This window comes from Sceloporus occidentalis, unplaced genomic scaffold (genome assembly GCF_023333645.1).
Source record: "Sceloporus occidentalis isolate IW3139 unplaced genomic scaffold, rSceOcc1.0.p SCAF_162, whole genome shotgun sequence".
Classification (NCBI taxonomy): domain Eukaryota; kingdom Metazoa; phylum Chordata; class Lepidosauria; order Squamata; family Phrynosomatidae; genus Sceloporus; species Sceloporus occidentalis.
In genome coordinates this window covers 1,762,431-1,782,130 of record NW_028317142.1, presented here as the reverse complement: position 1 = coordinate 1,782,130, position 19,700 = coordinate 1,762,431, and the positions used below count along the sequence as shown (strand labels likewise).

Here is a 19,700-nt window from a genome sequence, read left to right as displayed (position 1 = left end):
CCTACTGAGGCACGTAACGTATTGAACTAGAAGCACGGCAGCTCATAAGAGGGCCGTGTGTACAGTAGGTAGCTGGGTGTAGCGTATGTGTCCCAGCAGAGGCACAAAAAAAAATGATATCTATACAATGAGTGGGTCACAGTGTTAGAATGAATAGGTGTGTATGTATGTCAGCGTTAGAATGAGTGTGCGGAGGCTGAGTGTACAGAGTTACAGTGCGTGTGTGTGTTTTGGGGGTGACCATGTACAGGGTTGAAATCAGCAGGTGTGTGTGAGTGTGTGTGAATCTCAATTTACAGCGTTATAGTCTATGTTTCTATGTGTGTGGGGTATCAGTATATAGCGTTAGACTGAGCGTGTTAGCGGAGTTACAGTGTACAGGGCTATTGTGTGTGTTAGTGTACAGTGTATGAGACTGAGTGTGTTAGAATACGGTGTAAAAGTGTGTGAGTCAGAAGGGTGGTGTGTAGAGTGACAAGCAGGGAGGAGCAGTGAAGAAGATGAGAAGTAGGGGGCAGAGCAATTATTTCGTGTGGCTGAGTGTGATGTACCCTGTGTACTCCGTGTGCCCCTGCACAGGAAATAATTGCTCTTTACAGCGTCTTCACTGCTTGGTCTAAAATATTTCTATCTCTGTAAAAGAATGACGGGCGCACAAGGCAAGTAGCTGGTATGTGCAATGTATACGTGCATACAAAAATAAACCCTAAAAAATATATACGTTGACCATCACATGCATCACAGTGTTCCTTTCATGTTTCCAAGTCTTTCCTGGTAAGTTTTGTTAGTAAGACCATGTACCATTTTAATGGCCATTCTTGGAATGCTTCTCCCTGAACCTATGGTTTCCAGACTGGACACAGTTCTCTAAGTTAAGAGGGATCTATAAGGCAGGATTAATATATATTTTTCTCTTCATAATCATAAATCCTCCTAAACAATCTAGCATCTTACTGACCTTTTCCTTTGATATACCTACTATTAACACTTTTTAAATGGGAATTTCCCTTTGGGAACCCAGGAGGTTCAGATCAATCGCGTTCCTCCACACCAAACTTTACGGACCTTGCTTTATGCACTGGGGCTGAGTCATGCCGGAATAAAGAAGGGTCTTCTCCAAACTGTTCCCACAAAGCTGGAAGCATAGCCTTGTCCACAAAGGTCTTTGCACGTGATAGTGACATGTGATTTTTCACTCCAGAGCACACCTTTCCACTACTGCAGAGTCTAGTGGTGGAATACTTTACACCACTCGTCAACCATTGGCATAGTGACCTGTGATTGTGTGCAGCTGCTCAGCCTAACACAGTGTTTGTGCTAATGTTACTACAGAGTTCCAAACTGCCTCTGGAAGTAAGTGATGCCAGAGGACAGGTGATTTGTGCGTGCTTTGCACTTAGCAGCCCCGCTCTGCAAGTGTGCGTAGTCTACTGCTTTGTGGCTGAGCTGTTGTTACTCCTGGATGCTTCCACTTCACAATAATAGCAACAGTAGTGGACTGGGGCAGACATTTAACAAACTGAATTGTAACAAAGGTGACCACTGAGCTCTTCAGTGTGAGCCATTCTACTGCCAATGTTTATCTATGGAGATGGCTGTCTATGTGCTGTATTTTATACACCTGTTAGCAATGGGTGTGGCTGAAACTAATAAAGGAAGTGATTAGGAGGGGTGTCCACATACTTTTGGCCATATAGTCTACATTCATGCTGACATCAGAGAGACAGAGTGGTGTTTGGTAAACCAATGGATTGGCAACCTGGATCTCACTAGGGGACACTTACTGTGACTTTAATGATGGGTATACTGGCTAGTGATTATGTAAGTCCACAGGAATCATCTCAATATTAATTTTACATTTTTTTTTCATATCACACAATTAAGCTCTCCTTACAAGCCTGACATTTGATGCAAAGCATGTCTCTGGAACTACCAGGCTTGCATTACAAATTGTAAGCTAGCAGGGGCAGGGTCCTATTCTCCTTCTGTACCAGTATGGCTTAATGTGTGTCAATGTTAATGTTATTGGGAATTTTGGCATTGCCCTTTTTATAATAGTGGGACAGAGCCTATTGGTAGAAACAATGAAATGTGGGATGGTAGAAACACATTTTATGATTTATTTTACTTGTACAGAAGGTAAACAAAATAAGGAAGATATGAGTGACCACCCAGTTTCTCATTTTTATTAAACTATTGTTGTTACAATATAGAGGTTCACAAATTCAAATATTTCTACTTAAAATCATACAAGATTTATTAGTTTTGATGTTTGAAGTGGGACATAAAAATGTAACTAAAGGCTTGGGGTTATTACACATTTTCCATTGCATCCATAACTGGGTCTTTGTGTCTACAATTACTTCTGTATAAGCTTGTCCTGGGACATAGAGGGGAGAAAAGTGGGGCATGTAAGGGAAAAGAACTTACTGAATGAAAGAGGTGGACTCAAAAGAAAACAGGTATAATAAATGGTGCAATCAGACAAAAGTAGACAGTTTTACATTACTGTTTTTTGTCTCAAATTATGTTTTCAGGCAGCTGCATATTCAATACTCCTATGTGTTCTTATCATACTGCCTGTGGTAAACAACAACAGCAAGGCTCAGCCATAACCACCCAATCAGACACTAACGAATGTCTATGGAGGAAAGAATAAACTCAACTCAAACTCAACTCAGTGTGGCTCCTGAGCAGGGAAAGCCACCCAAAACATGACATGACTGATAACAATGACAGGTGGTCTGCAGGTAAAATACATTTATTGCAATAAAATGAAATAAAACCAGGTTACACACGTGCATAAAAATATATTGAAATATTGGTTCTCAGTTTAGTTCTAAGATATACTAAAGTGACAGACACAATAGGGCGAGTCCCTCAACAAAAACTCTTGTGGTTTATTAGTCATAAAACCCCATTCTCTAAAATATTTTAATAACACAAGGTTGAAATGTAAAAGGAAAACCCGTGATCATCACAACAATAGTTTCTTTTCTTGTTTTAATAATTATAATAAACGCCATGTACTAAGAAAGTCAGCTGAGAGTACTTTAAGGACATGGAGAGAAGCCAAGTTGACATATCCAAAAGTAATGTTTTGTTTCTTGAAAACTCGTTCCAGCTTTTTAGCAGCAGAAGGAAGCCTGCTCACTGAGAACACAACCATTTCGTCCATCCGCCTTATTCTCAAGAAGTTCCGGTAGAATGAATGATTAAGGCTATGGCAATGAAACAGTTAAAACCGTTTCCTTGTATTCAGTAGTGTTTGTGTGGCTCTTCATATGAAACAGGGCTTTCTCTGCTAGTTATACAGAGCTATATTTAGTGCTAATCACTCATCATATCTACATGACATCCTCTTCCTTTACCACAGCATATCAACGCAAACCCACACCGCTTTGATAAAAAGACATTAGCTCCACTGGCCTAGTTTAGCCAATGGTCTTAACACTTAAAAAGTATGTGAGCTTTCTGAAAGTAATGCATCTGGAACATCTAACCATGACTGAGAAGTGGGTGTGTGGCGCTTACAAAAGATTAAAATCACTACAAACATCTACCAAAGGCAACTGGAGTAAGATGTATGGTGGAGTAAGCCTTTTGATATGGACACATTGGGAGAGAGTTTAGAGGAGAGCTACAGAAATGGTAAGTGGAATTTATCAGGAAAGGTTAATTTATCTCAATATGTAAAGGTTGGAGGACAGGAGAGGGGGATGCAATAAAAACATTTAAATACTTAAAGGGAATTAAAGTACAGGAGGCAAGCTTATTTGAAATGAGGAGCAATGTTAGAACAAGAGGTCATAGTCTACAACTAGAGGGATATAAAAGAAGGAAGTTCTACTTTACTCAGAGGGTAGTAGATAAATGGAAGTCTCCCAACAGAAGTGGTGGAAGCTGATGCAGTGAGGGAATTTAAACAGGTGTGGGATAGACCTAAATCTTTTTACACGCATAATGCTCCCATCATGGACTGACCATGTGCTGATGCAACCAATCAGTGATAAGCATCTGTGATCTTTCTAGCACAGTTGATATGGATGACTGATCTTGGTGAAAATGGTTGAATGGTGCACAAAGCAACAAAGTAGGTACTTTGTATCCACCCTTAATATACAGAAAGGAAGAAGGTGGAGTTCGAAGAAAAGCCGGAGCCTAAATAGGAGGAGTGGGACCAGAAGAGGAAGGGTGGAGTTTACCATGTGATAGATGTGGCCTATGCAGGAAGGGGTGATGCAAATTGGGGTCTTTCTTGAAGCTTATTGGAGCTGGCCTTCCATAATGCATAGTGAACCAAGTCAAATCGCCACTACAAAATAAATGTTCTAAAAACAAACCTTTTTACACGGATATGATACATGTTTTCTACTACATGTTGATACAAACAGGCTTTTGTATCATTATAAATATGTTTTAGTTGAGCCTTGCTTCTGATATGAATACATTGTTGAATTAGAAGTGCAAGACCTTTGGCCTTTGGGTTCAATAGGGAAATGCCTGGTAGGCCAGGTACCTCCCATGTACTTTTAATTCTTGTGGAACCAATCCCGTAGTTTAATGTGCAGCAAAAGTGTAGCATGCTGCCACGGACACTTCGTGGTGGCTGGCCAGGATTAATTTTAATCCCCAGTCCGTCATTTCAACAAGGGGAAAATTAGGCCAGAACTAAAACACCTTCTAATTAATAAGCGTTTTGGATCTTGTAGGCATCTGTTGACTTGGGAAGTATACGTGCCAGTTAAATATACTCATTAATGAAGGAACATATTTTGACAAAAACATTTACATAACAAAATTATACAATCAAGGCATAGTTTGACCTTAAACACGGAATACCAGAGTCAACATTATGGTCATTAAGAACCTATGGAATGCATAGTTAAGTGTTACTCTTAGTGGAACCCACTGAACATGACTACAACAGGATCTCAGGTACAAAGTTTCCTCTTTACTATAGTAGACACACGGCAAAGGAATGACCGATACCTTCAACTCATTCTGCTTCCAAATACTCAATATGATCAGAACAGCATTTGTTAACTGAGGGTCACATTATAGGCTGGTGGTGCAACCTCTATGGAGACAAATACTGCCTTCAAGCCACGTGAGGTCAGTGAACGGTGAATGGTGTTTTGCAATAAAGCCAGCACACTAAGTTCCTTGTAGCTACTTCAAGCTTTGCATACAAAGACATATTTGTACTACCATTACGATGCCCATTTTTCAACCTTAAGTAATAGTTCTTGCCAGGACTATGGCAAGTATACTGCCCTTTTGATGTAAGGTTTGATTACAATACAAATCAATACAGAAACTCTTATGTTCAGAAACCCAAATCTGCAGAATTAACCCTATTATACACTGTAAAATGGTAGAAAGGACATTTGATTAAAAAAAAAAATCAAAACAAAAAAAACCAAAACACCTTCCAAATTAAGGAGTGCACAATTATTTTTGTTAAGTACTTTAATCTGAAAAATGTATAAACAGGTGAGTTGTGTCACACTACAACAGGGACTATGGAGTGGTGAAAAAGTGTCTAGCTCTTGAGGCCGACAAAGCAATTGTTGAACTGTCCAATGGACCGCTATTGTAAATATAGGGTTTTATATAGTGATGAAGAGTAGCCCTAAACAAAAATGTGTTTTAGTTGATTTTGTTCCAATAAACTTCTGTTCCTGTAGGGTGCCATTGTAAGCAGTTATGTGATGCTTTGGTGAAATTCTTTACACCAGCACTACACCAGCATGGTTCTTTATGGAAATGCTAATAAAAGCCTGCTTAGTTAAACACGTCTTATGCAAGTGCAAGTTGTTGAAGCTGAAGTGTCTAAATGCCCTTCAACACACCTATGTTCCTGAAGGGATGGGTTCATTCTACACTCAACAAATGTATCACCGTATGTAAATGAGTAATGTTAGAAAACACCTAGACTGAAGGGTCTGTTAACCTTAGCATGTGTAAACTACATAAAGTATATAGTGAGTTTATTCATAAAGTGTTAAAACAAGGCTTCCTTCTCTTTCTAAAGCGCTCCAAGCTTAGGAAACAACCATACTATCATATGCCTTACATAAAAATCTTTGATGCTTGCACAGTAATCTTTTTGTCTAAAACAGGAAGAGGATTTTGGTTGGAAAATGAATAATACAATTATATAAATCACCATTAAATTTATTGGTGTCCAAAACAGTTCTTGAAACCAAGATCTGCTCACTCACTTACAGAACAGTCAATATCAACATTAATAAGACAGTATGGAGTATTGACCGATCTCTACATACTGAAGATGCCAACCTGCCACTTAAATGGGAATTTCCAACACTGTACCCAAGATTAGTTTTATTAAATCATTAATACACAATTAATGCTTTATCTTAAGAAATCATAATTATTTAATGTTAGTTTGTTTCATGCAATTATTCCCCCGCCCATGATCCTCTGGAACTCTACAACCTATGTCATCACGACCAGGAAGCCTCATGGAGCTCAAGACACTGTAAAGTTTATGTCACATGTAATGTAGCATGCCACGTAATTGTGTAACTATGTTATTGTGTACATAAATGGCATTGGACATTCCATATGGAAACTGTGTATTACCATAAAGACTGTAAAATGTGGATTTATTCTCAGCTTCACATGAGGGCCATCTGATGCCAGAGGATAGCACTGTCTGGTTTTGTCTAAAGTCTGGCTTTAGGTAAGTTTCCCAGCACACTGATCTACCTAACAACTACCTACGAAACCACACAACACTAGCTATCCTACTGACTACACAACTATACCACCACTTTGGGGGGGGGGGGTGAGAGTACCTCTTTAACGACTGATCTAGCATCAGTTTTAGGGGACCAGCCAAACTGGTGAGGCAGCCATTTATTCCTAATAACATAGCACGCTTTCTACCAGAATGTAGTGCAAAAAAATTGATCATTAGATGTTTTTGTTCTAATGTCTTATGTTAATAAAAATAAAAGGTGATAGCAGATTGGCGGGGGGAAAAATGAAAATATAATAACGCAGCTTTGGGAAATTCCCACTGTTCAGGAAACCTGATAAGTGAAGCACAATGTAAATGGAAATGTGTTTTTTTTTTTTTACTGACCAAAGGTTGGCCATCACCTAATATAAAAAAGCTTTACCTGCCTGTGTAGACAATAGACTCATTGTCTGCAGACAATTGAAAAGATAACCTTCACAACCCAAATATTTATCTCTGGGGACTGCTTGTCTTAACCCCTTTGATGCCATCAGACAATTTGTGCAATGGTATAAATAAGTAATTACGTAAAGCAGATTTGCCAATTTTCTCTAATGCTATAATTATACCTGGGAAAAATCTGGGTTGACCCTGAGTATCTGGGTGAACCCCTGCTTTCCAGAGTCTCTAGGTCTTTTTTTTTCTCTCTTTCTTTCTCCAGACGGGTGAGCGGTTGTTGTTCGCAACGATTCCCGGACCACTCTGCCTACATCCTGCAACTTCCTCCGCTTGCCCACCCAATACTCTCCGACTGTGTGTGTCTAGCCCCATTCCTTCATGAAGCCAGGCGTGCTGAAGTGGGAGAAGCCCTGAGAAGCTCCTGGTATGACTACAGTGAAGGAAAAAATTATTTGATCCCCTGCTGATTTTTTATGTTTGCCCACTGACAAAGACATGATCAGCACTTATTTGTAATGGTAGGTTCATTTGAACAGCGACAGACAGAATAACAAAAAAAAAATCCAGAATAACGCATTTCATTATAATTTGATTTGCATTTTACTCGGTGAAATAAGTATTTGACCTCTTTGAAAAACATGACTTAATACTTGGTGGAAAAACCCTTGTTGGCAAATCAGAGGTCAGATGTTTCTTGTGGTTGGCCTTCAGGTTTGCACACATCTCAGGAGGGATTTTGTCCCACTCCTCCTTGCAGATCCTCTCCAAGTCATTAAGGTTTTGAGGCGGATGTTTGGCAACTCGAACCTTCAGCTCCCTCCACAGATTTTCTATGGGATTAAGGTCTGGAGACTGGCTAAGCTGCTCCAGGACCTTAATGTGCTTCTTCTTGAGCCACTCCTTTGTTGCTTTGGCTGTGTGTTTTGGGTCATTGTCATGCTGGAATACCCATCCACGACCCATTTTCAATGCCCTGGCTGAGGGAAGTTTTGACAGTACATGGCCCCATCCATCGTCCCTTTGATGCTGTGAAGTTGCCTTATCCCGTTAGCAGAAAAACACCCCCAAAGCATAATGTTTCCACCTCCATGTTTGATGGTGGGGATGGTGTTCTTGGGCTCACAGGCAGCTTTCCTCCTCCTCCAAACACAGTGAGTTGAGTTGATGCCAAATAGCTCGATTTTGTTCTCATCTAAGCACGACACTTTGACCCAGTTCTCTGAATCATTCAGATGTTCATTGGCAAACATCAGATGGGCTGTACATGTGCTATCTTGAGCAGGGGGACCTGCAGGATTTCAGTCCTTCTACGGACTACGGTCCCAGCTGCCTTGAGATCATTGACAAGATCCTCCCGTGTAGTTCTGGGCTGATTCCTCACCGCTCTCGTGATCATTGAAACTCCACGAGGTGAGATCTTGCATGGAGCCCCAGCCCGTGGGAGATTGACAGTTATTTTGTTTTTCTTCCATTTGCGAATAATCACACCTACTGTTGTTACCATCGCTGCTTGGCGATGGTCTTGTAGCCCATTCTAGCCTTGTGTAGGTCTACAATCTTGTCCCTGACATCACTGGACAGCTCTTTGGTCTTGGCTATGGCAGAGAGTTTGGAATCCGATTGGTTCTGTGGACAGGTCCTTCATACAGGTAACAAGTTGACATTAGGAGCACTCCCTTTAAGAGCGTTCTGGATTTTTTTGTTGTTATTCTGTCTCTCACTGTTCAAATAAACCTACCATTAAAATTATAGATTGATCATGTCTTTGTCAGTTGGCAAACGTACAAAATCAGCAATAATTTTTTCCTTCATTGTATATTTTAATGTTTTTTTTTTTTAATTATATAAACCAATGTGATAAGTTATATTTTGTTTAAATATGTTATTACAAATGTTAAAAAAAACCTACACCTTATGTGTAAACCATGGAGAACGTTAATGATGATAACTTGCTTTTTCCAGGACCGGCATAACTCTCTTGTTATTGCTCACCGAAGCTGATGATCATTGCAGATTGGTTCAAGTTTGGGACTTGTGTGCACCACAGAATATAGCATGCTGTTCCATATGAAGTCTCAGCATGATGCAAGAAATGTTTGACCAAGCACTCATTTTTGTCCCAGGCAATTTTTAATGTGCAATGTTTCTTTTAAAAAACATACATAGAAGTCTACAACAAAGATAGCAAAGGCTATTTCTTTTGAGCCATAATTTTTTTTTTCTTTGGGTTTATTTAGTATGCTAGTAATAATAATAAAGGATTCACAGGAGGCTTTGCAGGAGAGTTGTGTTTCAGCTCCTATACATTGCGAAGGTCCGTCCCCATGATGACCCTGTATAGTGTAGTGTATAGTTAAATTAGTGAGAGCTCTCCAAATCTTCATTGCACATTAAATTATGCATTATGCAGGGTCAGCTCAGCTATTCTTGTTGAAGCAACCTGCCAATGCTGGCCCTTTGTAATGACTAGTGAAGTGACAGCGTCAAAAATCAAAACTCTCCTGAGAACTCTCCTTTTAGTGAATAAACCCCAAAGTGTTCAAGAGGTACATTTTTAAATCAGGACTGCTGGGAGGTATGTGTTTTTTTACACAACACCATGGCAATAAATGAAAACATTCCAGCTGCACTTTGCTTTGGTGATAACACCCTTTTCCTAACAACTTCTTCCTCCACAATGTACACTCACTAAATAGGTCAGTCCCTCCTGTTCTAAGCAAAACTGCACAGAGGACAACCACCATGATAAATTCTAAATATGTTTTGTAGTCGTGCGCCAAATCTAGTGTTTCATTCCTTAAGCACTTTTGGGAGAAACCTGGGATGTTGGTTCGTTGGGACAGTCATTGTTTAAAACTGCTGTACGGAGCACGTAAAACAATACAGGAAAAAGCTGTGGTCTGTGATAGCTAATGCTAAATAAAATGACAGCTCAGCGAGAATTCTACACCTGTGTTTTCATACGGACTTGACTGCACTCCGTCTTCTGTTCAAACGCCAAGAAAAATATTTTGTTTCATTCACCCAATTGAACATATAAATTGAACTTTTACATGATGGATACTGATAACCAAATAGATGAAGTATATGTTCCCACAAGATTTAGGTTCCCATAACCTGCCCTAGTGCAGGTCACCAAATGTCAAGTTTAAAATGGGTCCTTTCATTGAGAAACAAAACCCACTTAGCCAGCTCAGTCTATCTGAAGTGTACAAGCCCACCCCCACCAAAAAAAAACACTAACCAAAAAGCTGGTTATCAGATAAATTATTAGTATATCATACACTCAAGTAAATATTTATATATTTAGCATTTACCGTTAAGAAAAAAAGATCCACTAAAGGCCAACTTACTATTGTGCGCAGTCAATGAGCTGATATTCATTTGACCTCTCAAAACATGCCTTCACACCATCGTCATCCCAAAGTCTTTGTGCGTGTTCAAAAAATTCCTAGAAAAGAAAAAAAATGAAATAAGCCATCACAGCATATAGATGGTTAATATCAAAGTGTGTTTTGCTTGGATTTTTTTTTTATGAACTCAAAAAAACTATGGATGCAGTCTTGCTATTACCATCATTTGTCATCTCCTATCTTAATGCTACAAAGAGAACGGGGCTGCACGAGATTTTTAGGGGTAGTAAATATTAATACTCCATGACAAACCCAAGTTAATTGTATTTCCCATCTACTTAATATATATAGAATCAATTTCTGTGACTATTCAGGAATACTACAGAACGCAGTCATGTTTTGTAGGGGCTACATGCCAACATTACTTAAATACACTTACTTAAATGGGTGGCCAAAAGAGATTAGGAGAAGATGATAGAAAATTAATTTGAGGTCAATATTTTAAAGTGGACTGAATAATCATCATGCTGGGACCAACATCAACCTGGAGACACAAGAATTTATTTTTGGGGACCATAAAGTCCAGACTAGATCTGGCCAATCTACCCAACAATGATGGCTCCGTCAACACTATGCTGCCATGTCTCAACTCATTATGTCCCTTCATTAAAACAAACCATGAATACCACAACCACCTATTTACATCGCAATAAGCAGCTTTTCCTGGCATCATGCACTTTGTTGTATAAATACATACCAACAAGCACTGAAAATAATTTTTAATATAGTAGCTGTGCTTTTGTCGAACGTCTCAAGTTTTTGTAATGAGATTTGCTAAAACAGGTCGAAACCGTAATCTTTGAACCATTAGCACAGAATCACTTTACATGGACAAATGCAGAGTAATATTTTAAAGCAAATACGTACAAAAGACACAAATGTGATACAGTAACATCTATACTATTTTCTAAGGTCTGCTAATACAACATTCTGTAGTACATAACAAACAAGTATACAACATTCTATTTATATCTAGTTTGTTTTTGTATGTCGGCACAAAACTGATGTTTCCACTTCTGCAACACAAAAAATAATTGTTGCTATGCTGCCAAAGAATTTTCTTTGACACAAAAGCGTTGTCAGACACCCCAGAACTAAATCAACAAATGCCTTTTACAGGCACAGCAGATAAAAGAAGTCTGTAGCGTTCCTCATTGTAAGTAGTCCAACTTTTGTGGGCAATGGGGATCAAGGGTCTCTCAGGGACAAAAGAGATCTCCCCAAAGAAGCCCACCAAGCCATGAAATTGGGGTCTATGCTTTTGTAGCACACGCCTCAATCAAAGCTCCCATGTGGCTACCTTACAACATGCCCCAACATTTCAGGTGCCTGAATCAGGAAACCTGTGCTGGGGTAAGTGACAAGAGGCAGACAGGAGCCAGGCTAGCCCAACATTATAGGGAAAGGTGAGCCCAAGAAGTCACCACCTGCCATTCCTGAATAGCCACTGTGGGAGCTACAACAGAGTTCTACACAATCCTCCATTGATTCAAAGCTGAGTGGCTCCATTTAAATTTTCATGTGGGTCCCTCCTTGCAAATGCATGGAGTGATTCTGCAGAAATCGCCTTCACACATCTGCCCCATCTCTGCCCCTACTATTTTGGCATTGGGTTGTCTAATGGGACCTCTAATGCACAGAAAACGCTCCCTTTCATTTCAATGTGAGTGCTTTCATGCTACCGATTGGTTGCTTCAGCTAATAAGTCGTGCAACATATCAGACTATGAGGAGGCTTTTTATAGTAGGTTTAATGAATGCACAATAAAGTACTTACATACTTTAATGTGCATTCTTTGTGCTGTGCACCTCTAAATCTAGAGATGAGAAAGAGGCGTACCATAACAGAATGGTAAATGGGGAGGAATTAGGGAGAGATCTGTTGCCGTTACAGTTTTCCGCATAAATGAAACCGAGAATAGTGACATTTGCCAAAGTCATGGTTTGGAGATTCTAAATTGATATATCTATAAGGTAAGGCAGGGGTATGTGGACATCCAGGTAGACTGGACTACATCAAAGCTGTCTGTATGTAAGGGTATTAAGTGATTATTGGAGTTGCCTAATAACAGCTTAGTTTTGCAAGATTGAAAGTCATATATATGCATCAATTCAACCTATTCATGATGGTCCATGATTCATATAAGGACTAGGATATACTACATATATTTAGTTTGAGGAGGATGGTTCTTATTCCCAAAATGCCCCCCAAAAAATCCTCAATTTGCAACATTTGGGAAGGGTGCACATTCAAATTGTCATCGCATATAAAATAAGTGACACCTTATTTATGCTTTATGGCTGCGAATAAGTAGGCCAACTCTGTTTGCAAAATGTCAATAATCAAACATTGACCATCCAACAGCAAATGAGCCTCTTGACAGCTTCACCATGTGTGGGCATTTGATGAGGAACGATATTAAAAACAGGACCCTACAACAGTTCACTTACTGCACAAACAACAGTGTTTATTATCCAACTGCTCAGCACTTCACAAGGTTCATCTGAGGTCAGAGAGGTGGAAATAATAATGAATAATGGTAATATAAGTAGTAAAAAACAAAACAAAAAAAAAAACACAAACAGGGACGGAAATCACAAAAGAGGTCAGCAGGTATAACCTCATTTGCCAGTTAACATTACTGAAAGCAATAACCTGTAACAATCCCGACAGTAGAATGCCACAAAGCCATCCTGCTTCTTGCGCTTCCTGTACCCAGCAATGCTATAAATAATAAAGTGAATTATGATGTACAGGCTGATACAAACATTCAACCCAGCTAAACACAGTATCCTGGTTATGAGGCTGGCCAAAAACAAAAGTTGCACAAGCTGACCGTATCCCCATTGAATGTGAAAGGCCTCCTTTGTGTATTCCCTAACCAATGTGATTTGTATATTACACTAGTGAATATTTTACTAAATGTGTTTTTTCCCCTGTGTTGATGAACTGGTTGGGTTGCACAACGTTGTCATATTGTACCAAATTCCATGATACCCACAGAAGCATTTAGAACTACCTGCTGTCAGTAAAAATAATATTCTAAAATTATATTTAAATATTTTGATTTACCACTAATTTGCCTATAATATACATATTAACATTTACTGTCTTTAAGAAGCATCTGTATCACACATCTGATAAACTTTTATTCATGTATTTAAGGATATTCCAAAATGGGAACTCATGCAAGCATTCAGTTACCCATTAATACTAGTTGGTAGGACTTTTCATGTCAGTCCAGTAAAAAGATATACTGGACCTGTATAATAAATGTATCTAGTCAATCATTTCACCTAGCTACATCTTTTTGTATAAAAACAGGACTATTCTCCATAAGCAAGACCCATGTACGAACTATACATGTGCACAAAGACAAACGAACTATAATCGACTATACAGTTCTAATTCAGCAGCATCAACAGACATATATGCGGCGCAAGAGACCAACATACATAGATAAGTAACGGCAAGGGAGTTAGCAGCAATAAAGCTCGAAATGTATCCTTGGCATTTGTTTTTTTTAGGTGTGCATTGGCCCGCCATCTGCATACCTGGGGGTGTTGGACTTGGCGTCTCCAGGCAGGGGAGCTGTATCCCTAAGTCTCTGGGTCGCCTTTCTTTTTCTCTAGGCAAAGGGGCACTGTTTGGTCACACCGACTTCCCTTTCTATTCTCCACTAATTTAAGGATCTAAATTACATAGTTACATTATACATAGGGTTAGTCCATCAAGTTTAACCCTTCTACCTAACTTCCCTACTCTTGATCCAAAAGAAGGCAAAAAAGCCCTTATTAAGCTATTTTAAATTCTGCCATCAGGGGGACAAATACCTTCTTGACTCCAAAAGGAAATCAGATTTCTCCTTGGATCATGAATGAAGTTCTTTGGAGTTCTTAGCTATGCTCATCTCATTAGGCATCATGTATAAAAAGTGATTTTGGTGCAAACTTCGACAAGTTGCCCTATCACCACACAAACCAATGAGGTGTCCCTGTCTAACAGAGGGTTCCATTGATTGCTATAGTGATAAGAGCACTTCTCAAAAGCCCCTTTTATACATGACACACATTGTGCTACCAAGGCGTTTCAACTTCTGCCACCCTTGTTTTCCAATATCTGGCCATCAATAGACACGATTACAAACTGGGCATAAAATGGTACCAGCGTGCAACCCAGCATTTACGTGAACCGGAAAGGTGGCTTACATGTAAAACTACAAGTACTGTAAAATCTCTGGTGTTATACGCATCCATGTATAAAATTAATGTTTATCTGTGTATAACACACACATGTCCTACACGAGATTTTACAACTACAAGCAGCCATTAATACCAAGACAAATGATAAGTAAACCATTCTAGATTTCAAACACAAATGCTCAGAAACCTTTCAAATGAAAAAAATAAAATATATAAAACCAATCCAAATTCGAAGCATTAATTTGTCAAAATGGTGCTTAGACGTCAAAGCTCTTTGGCCCCCAAAACATTTGCTACGATTGGGCAAAAAAACGTTTGTAAAACATACAGCGTTCCAGAAAAATAGCACACTTTGTTCTTTTTAGTGCAATAACACACAAATTGGCCTTTGTTTATTTCAGGACAAGATATTTGCCATTTTTTTTTTAGTTCTTTTAGATAAACAGGGGTAATTGCAGAATGGAAACAATCTACATTACAGCATGTTAAGCCTTCATAGAACAAAGTGTGAAAGTGAACTGCAAATAAAGACATTCGAGATCCGCTTATTTGTTTCCTTATAACATTTTAACGTTATTTTAGTTGATTTTCCCCCCACTGCGCATATACATATAAAGAGCCCAGCATTTCACCCAGTGACGACGACAAAAAAAAAAAAAAAGTTTCTATCATATGCTCTGTAAAAACAAGACAAATGCATTAATTTGATAGTGAAAACAACAAATAAGGTCCCTTGCTTATCAACCCTTTGTTGAAGAAGAGTTGTCCCCTGTGGCTTTATATAACAACCCTCCAGATCTTCTGATCAGTCCCTTTGGTTTGCCAAGTGTGAAAGCTTCTTCGGCAACCCTCAAACTCCCAACTGCTCGAGCTACTAGAACACCACCACGAGTTTCGCCACTTAAAATAAAACTAAACCATTAGCTGTGTTAAGTTTTTCATCAGCAAACTATTCGTTATACAAATCATTATAACCATTAAAGAGAAGCCACCTTAGAACCCAAAGGATTGGCTTAATGATAACAATCGCAACCTCCTCATACACCTGCTATGGTGCAAGCTTCATTAAATTGCCACCCTAGGGAGAGGACAAGTTACACTGCACCCCCCAACAGAGTAGGGTTTTTTCATGCTGTAACTTCTAGGTGTGGAATAATCATGCAATTACCTAACTAATTATGATTTTTTATAAGCAAAAATAATAACTGGCATGCTTGCGGCTTTCAAGAACCATTTAACATAATATCAGTTAGTATGAGACAAAACAGGAGTGGTTTATTTTGTATTTTTGTTATATTTGTTAGATCTAGTATAAGGAAGATTTACTACTTAGTGGCTAATACAGCAAGGGAATTTAAACATGTATGGGATAGGCACAACGCTACTGTATCTCGAATCTTAGACAAGGTCAAGGACAAATTAAGGTCTGATTCCTCAATAACAGGCCTAATAAAATCCGGCTCAAACATCATGAAGTCAAATATTAATCTAAGAATTTCACCATGTCAAAAAATCTGTTTTGCATTCAGAAGAAACATGGAGGCTGTTGGGGTAAATACAAAGTATGTATATTTGTAATTAATATGTGCTTGATTAAGTTTATGTGTGTATATATGTATGTGTGATAGCTGCAAGCCACTTAGGGGGGAGTAACAGGAAAGACCGCTGTAAGAAGATATCACACCTACATACTATGTAGAGAAGGAAGGAAATGCATCACCTGGACATAGGCATGGGAAACATAGCAAGTCAATAACATCACACGGTGGGGTCTTGGGAACACAGGACAGGGACCTCATTTACACATCAATAGAGAAATCCCTAAAAAGACATTGTAGAAACACACACGAGAAGACTGGATTGGTGAGTCTCACCTGTGGCACATCACCCACACAGCATACACACTTAGCAGCAGATATTAGATAGATGGGATGTTTGTGAGTGGTATGAATGATTGTCATCTGTATATCACTGTAACTCTGGTTTTGTCTTTGCTGTAACATTAATCTGTGTAGATTCTAATTAAAGCTCTGTCTCTGGTAAGAATCTTGGGTTGGCTGTTTTATTGTAATATCAGGTAGAAAACCTTAGTAGAACTAGACATATATATTATCTGGAAAAGGGGATACGGTTATATGTTAGTTCTTGGAGGAGGTAACAAGGGTATTACATTTATCATTAATACACAACGCAGGGCGCATTATTCTCCACGCATATCAATTGGTGGTATTGGTTTGAGAGAGAAGTATATACAACAGAGGCAACATCAGTTCCAGGCTATTTCCAGCTTGTCCATATCATATTTTTGCTAGGTATGTAGACTTTATTTAACAACATATGTGCCAGATTTCAGGATTTATGGTACGCGAGTCTTGCTTTTGCTTGTTTCAAAAAAGAAGTCAATAGCTGCATTGTGACCGCACTAACTCGTTCACACGAGGTCTGTGTTTGCCATAGATCTGGAGACTGGTGTTGAAAGTGCTAGCATCCCATCTTTCCACACAAGGCGATCAGACTTACTCTTGTTACGCAGTAGGAAGAAAACACGAACCTCTGCTTACTTAAACAAACGTATGCAAGAGGGCCCTGTTGCATATGTCAACCAGTTGCTATAAATATTACAGATAAATAACCTGCCTTATCATTTCTCACATACAAGCTGTTTTTTCCAAGAACTCCTAACTAAAATCATGAACCTGTTGCGTGGAAAAAAAAAAGAAGGTTTGTAAACAACATTTCCCTCTGGATCAATAGTCAAAGTAAATCAGCATAGCAGTGCAAGATCTGTTCAACATCAGATCCTTTAGGATTCATTACATGCTAAAGAATGCCCAGCTCGAGCCCAGGAGACCATCTAGAACAGACCTGGGCAAAGCACGGCCCGCGGGCCACATCCGGCCCGCTGAATAGCTCGGACCGGCCCGCAAAGAGTGTCCTGGTGACTCACCAATGAGTCCGGTGTCCCCCCCCGCCCCGGTCACTTACCTTAAACTCCTGTGTTGGAAGCGTTTGTCTCGGGTGCCGGCGCTTTATGCTGGGCGCCGGCATATGACGTCAGACGCCGGCGATCAGCAGTGAAGCGCCGGCACCCGAGACAAACGCCTCACGCTTCCAACACAGGAGTTTAAGGTAAGTGACCGGGGCGGGGGGGGAGATCCTGAGAAGGGGGGGTTAGGGAGTTAGAGGGGAGATACTGAGAAGGGGGGGTTAGGGAGTTAGAGGGGAGATACTGAGAAGGGGGGTTAGGGAGGGAGGTCTTACTGTGTGTGTGTGTCTTACTGTGTTTGTGTGTGTGTGTCTTACTGTGTGTGTGTGTATCTTACTGTGTCTGTGTGTGTCTCACTGTGTCTGTGTGTGTCTTACTGTGTCTGTGTGTGTCTCACTGTGTCTGTGTGTGTCTTACTGTGTCTGTGTGTGTCTTACTGTGTTTGTGTGTGTGTGTCTTACTGTGTGTGTGTGTATCTTACTGTGTCTGTGTGTGTCTCACTGTGTCTGTGTGTGTCTTACTGTGTCTGTGTGTGTCTCACTGTGTCTGTGTGTGTCTTACTGTGTCTGTGTGTGTCTTACTGTGTCTGTGTGTGTCTCACTGTGTCTGTGTGTGTCTCACTGTGTCTGTGTGTGTCTCACTGTGTCTGTGTGTGTCTTACTGTGTCTGTGTGTGTCTTACTGTGTCTGTGTGTGTCTTACTGCGTGTGTCTTACTGTGTTCATAGCTTATTCAGTTATTGTAATAAATATTTTAGCCCATTTTTTAGCTCAAAATATTTTTTCCTTTTTTTTCTCCTCTAAAATCTAGGTGCGTCTTATCAGCAGGTGCGTCTTATAGAGCGAAAAATACGGTATGCACTCCGAAGCCTTGTTCATTTTGTTCACTTCTGTGCTGTGCTAATAGTTATTCAGGCCTTACTTATTCAAGCACCTCTACCAATGACGTAGGCTTGAATAACTTTATTAAACAGCACATAAGTTAACAAAATGGACAAGGCTTCGGAGTTTGTAGTTTGTAGAGGTCTGGCCCTCTAAAACCATTCCAATTTCTCATGTGGCCCCATGGGAAAATTAATTGCCCACCCCTGATCTAGAAGAACACATGATGCAAGCTTCAGAATACTCTGTACACGCAGACAGATATGACCATCCAGACCAGCGTCACACATGCCTTAATTATAGGCAGCCATTGCCTTGTGTTCTTATACTGCCAATAACTCTTGGCTACACAGATACTACATTAAACATTGTGGAACAGATGGGGATACCTAGGAATGAGTTGTCATTTATGAAATTGAATAAAGGTACAATTGCAGTCCTAGGTATGGTAAGATTCAAATTATGGAGAACCATATTTATATTACAATATATATATACTGTATATATACACACACACACTAATGTTCAAAAGTTTGGGTTTGTGGAAAACAAATTTCTTGCTGTAACAATTGCAAAAGCAATTTCTACTAATCAATTAGCCTTTTAAACTTAAACTTGGATTAGCGAACACAGGAGTGATGGGAGTGATAAAGGGCCTCTGTACGCCTATGAAGATTTTCTATTAAAAATAAAAATCAGCCTCACCCGGCTAAAATAGTCATTTACAACATTACCAACGTCTACACTGTGTTTCTCATCCACCATGTTTTTTATGTGGATAAACTAGATTTTCTTTCAAAAACAGGGGATTTTGTAAGTGACCAAAACTGGGCAAAATATGGTAGCCATCCCTTCCTGGCACCTGAAACATGCTGCCTGACTCCCAAATTCTACAGAGGATTTGTCCAGTTGCGTTTCTCCTTATTCCCCCTTTGGTGGGTTTGCATCACCACGAAGTCCTCATATAGATCTAATATCTGAGATAGATACGAGCTATTCGACATGTCACTGCTCCATTATACACGCAAAGAAGAACATAGTTGTAGCAAAC

At 39.5% G+C, this 19,700-nt stretch overlaps 1 protein-coding gene across 4 annotated transcripts in view; it reads right to left on the bottom strand.

The window, feature by feature from the left end:
• Positions 1-19,700, bottom strand: part of LOC149279560 (guanine nucleotide-binding protein G(olf) subunit alpha-like) — a 117,796-nt gene that overhangs the window by 13,063 nt on the left and 85,033 nt on the right. For all 4 annotated transcript variants that reach the window (XM_089501036.1, XM_089501037.1, XM_089501038.1 and 1 more), the window contains exon 5: positions 10,522-10,619. In XM_089501036.1, coding sequence (XP_089357162.1) covers positions 10,522-10,619 — 98 coding nt within the window. The remainder of the gene's footprint in view (positions 1-10,521; positions 10,620-19,700) is intronic.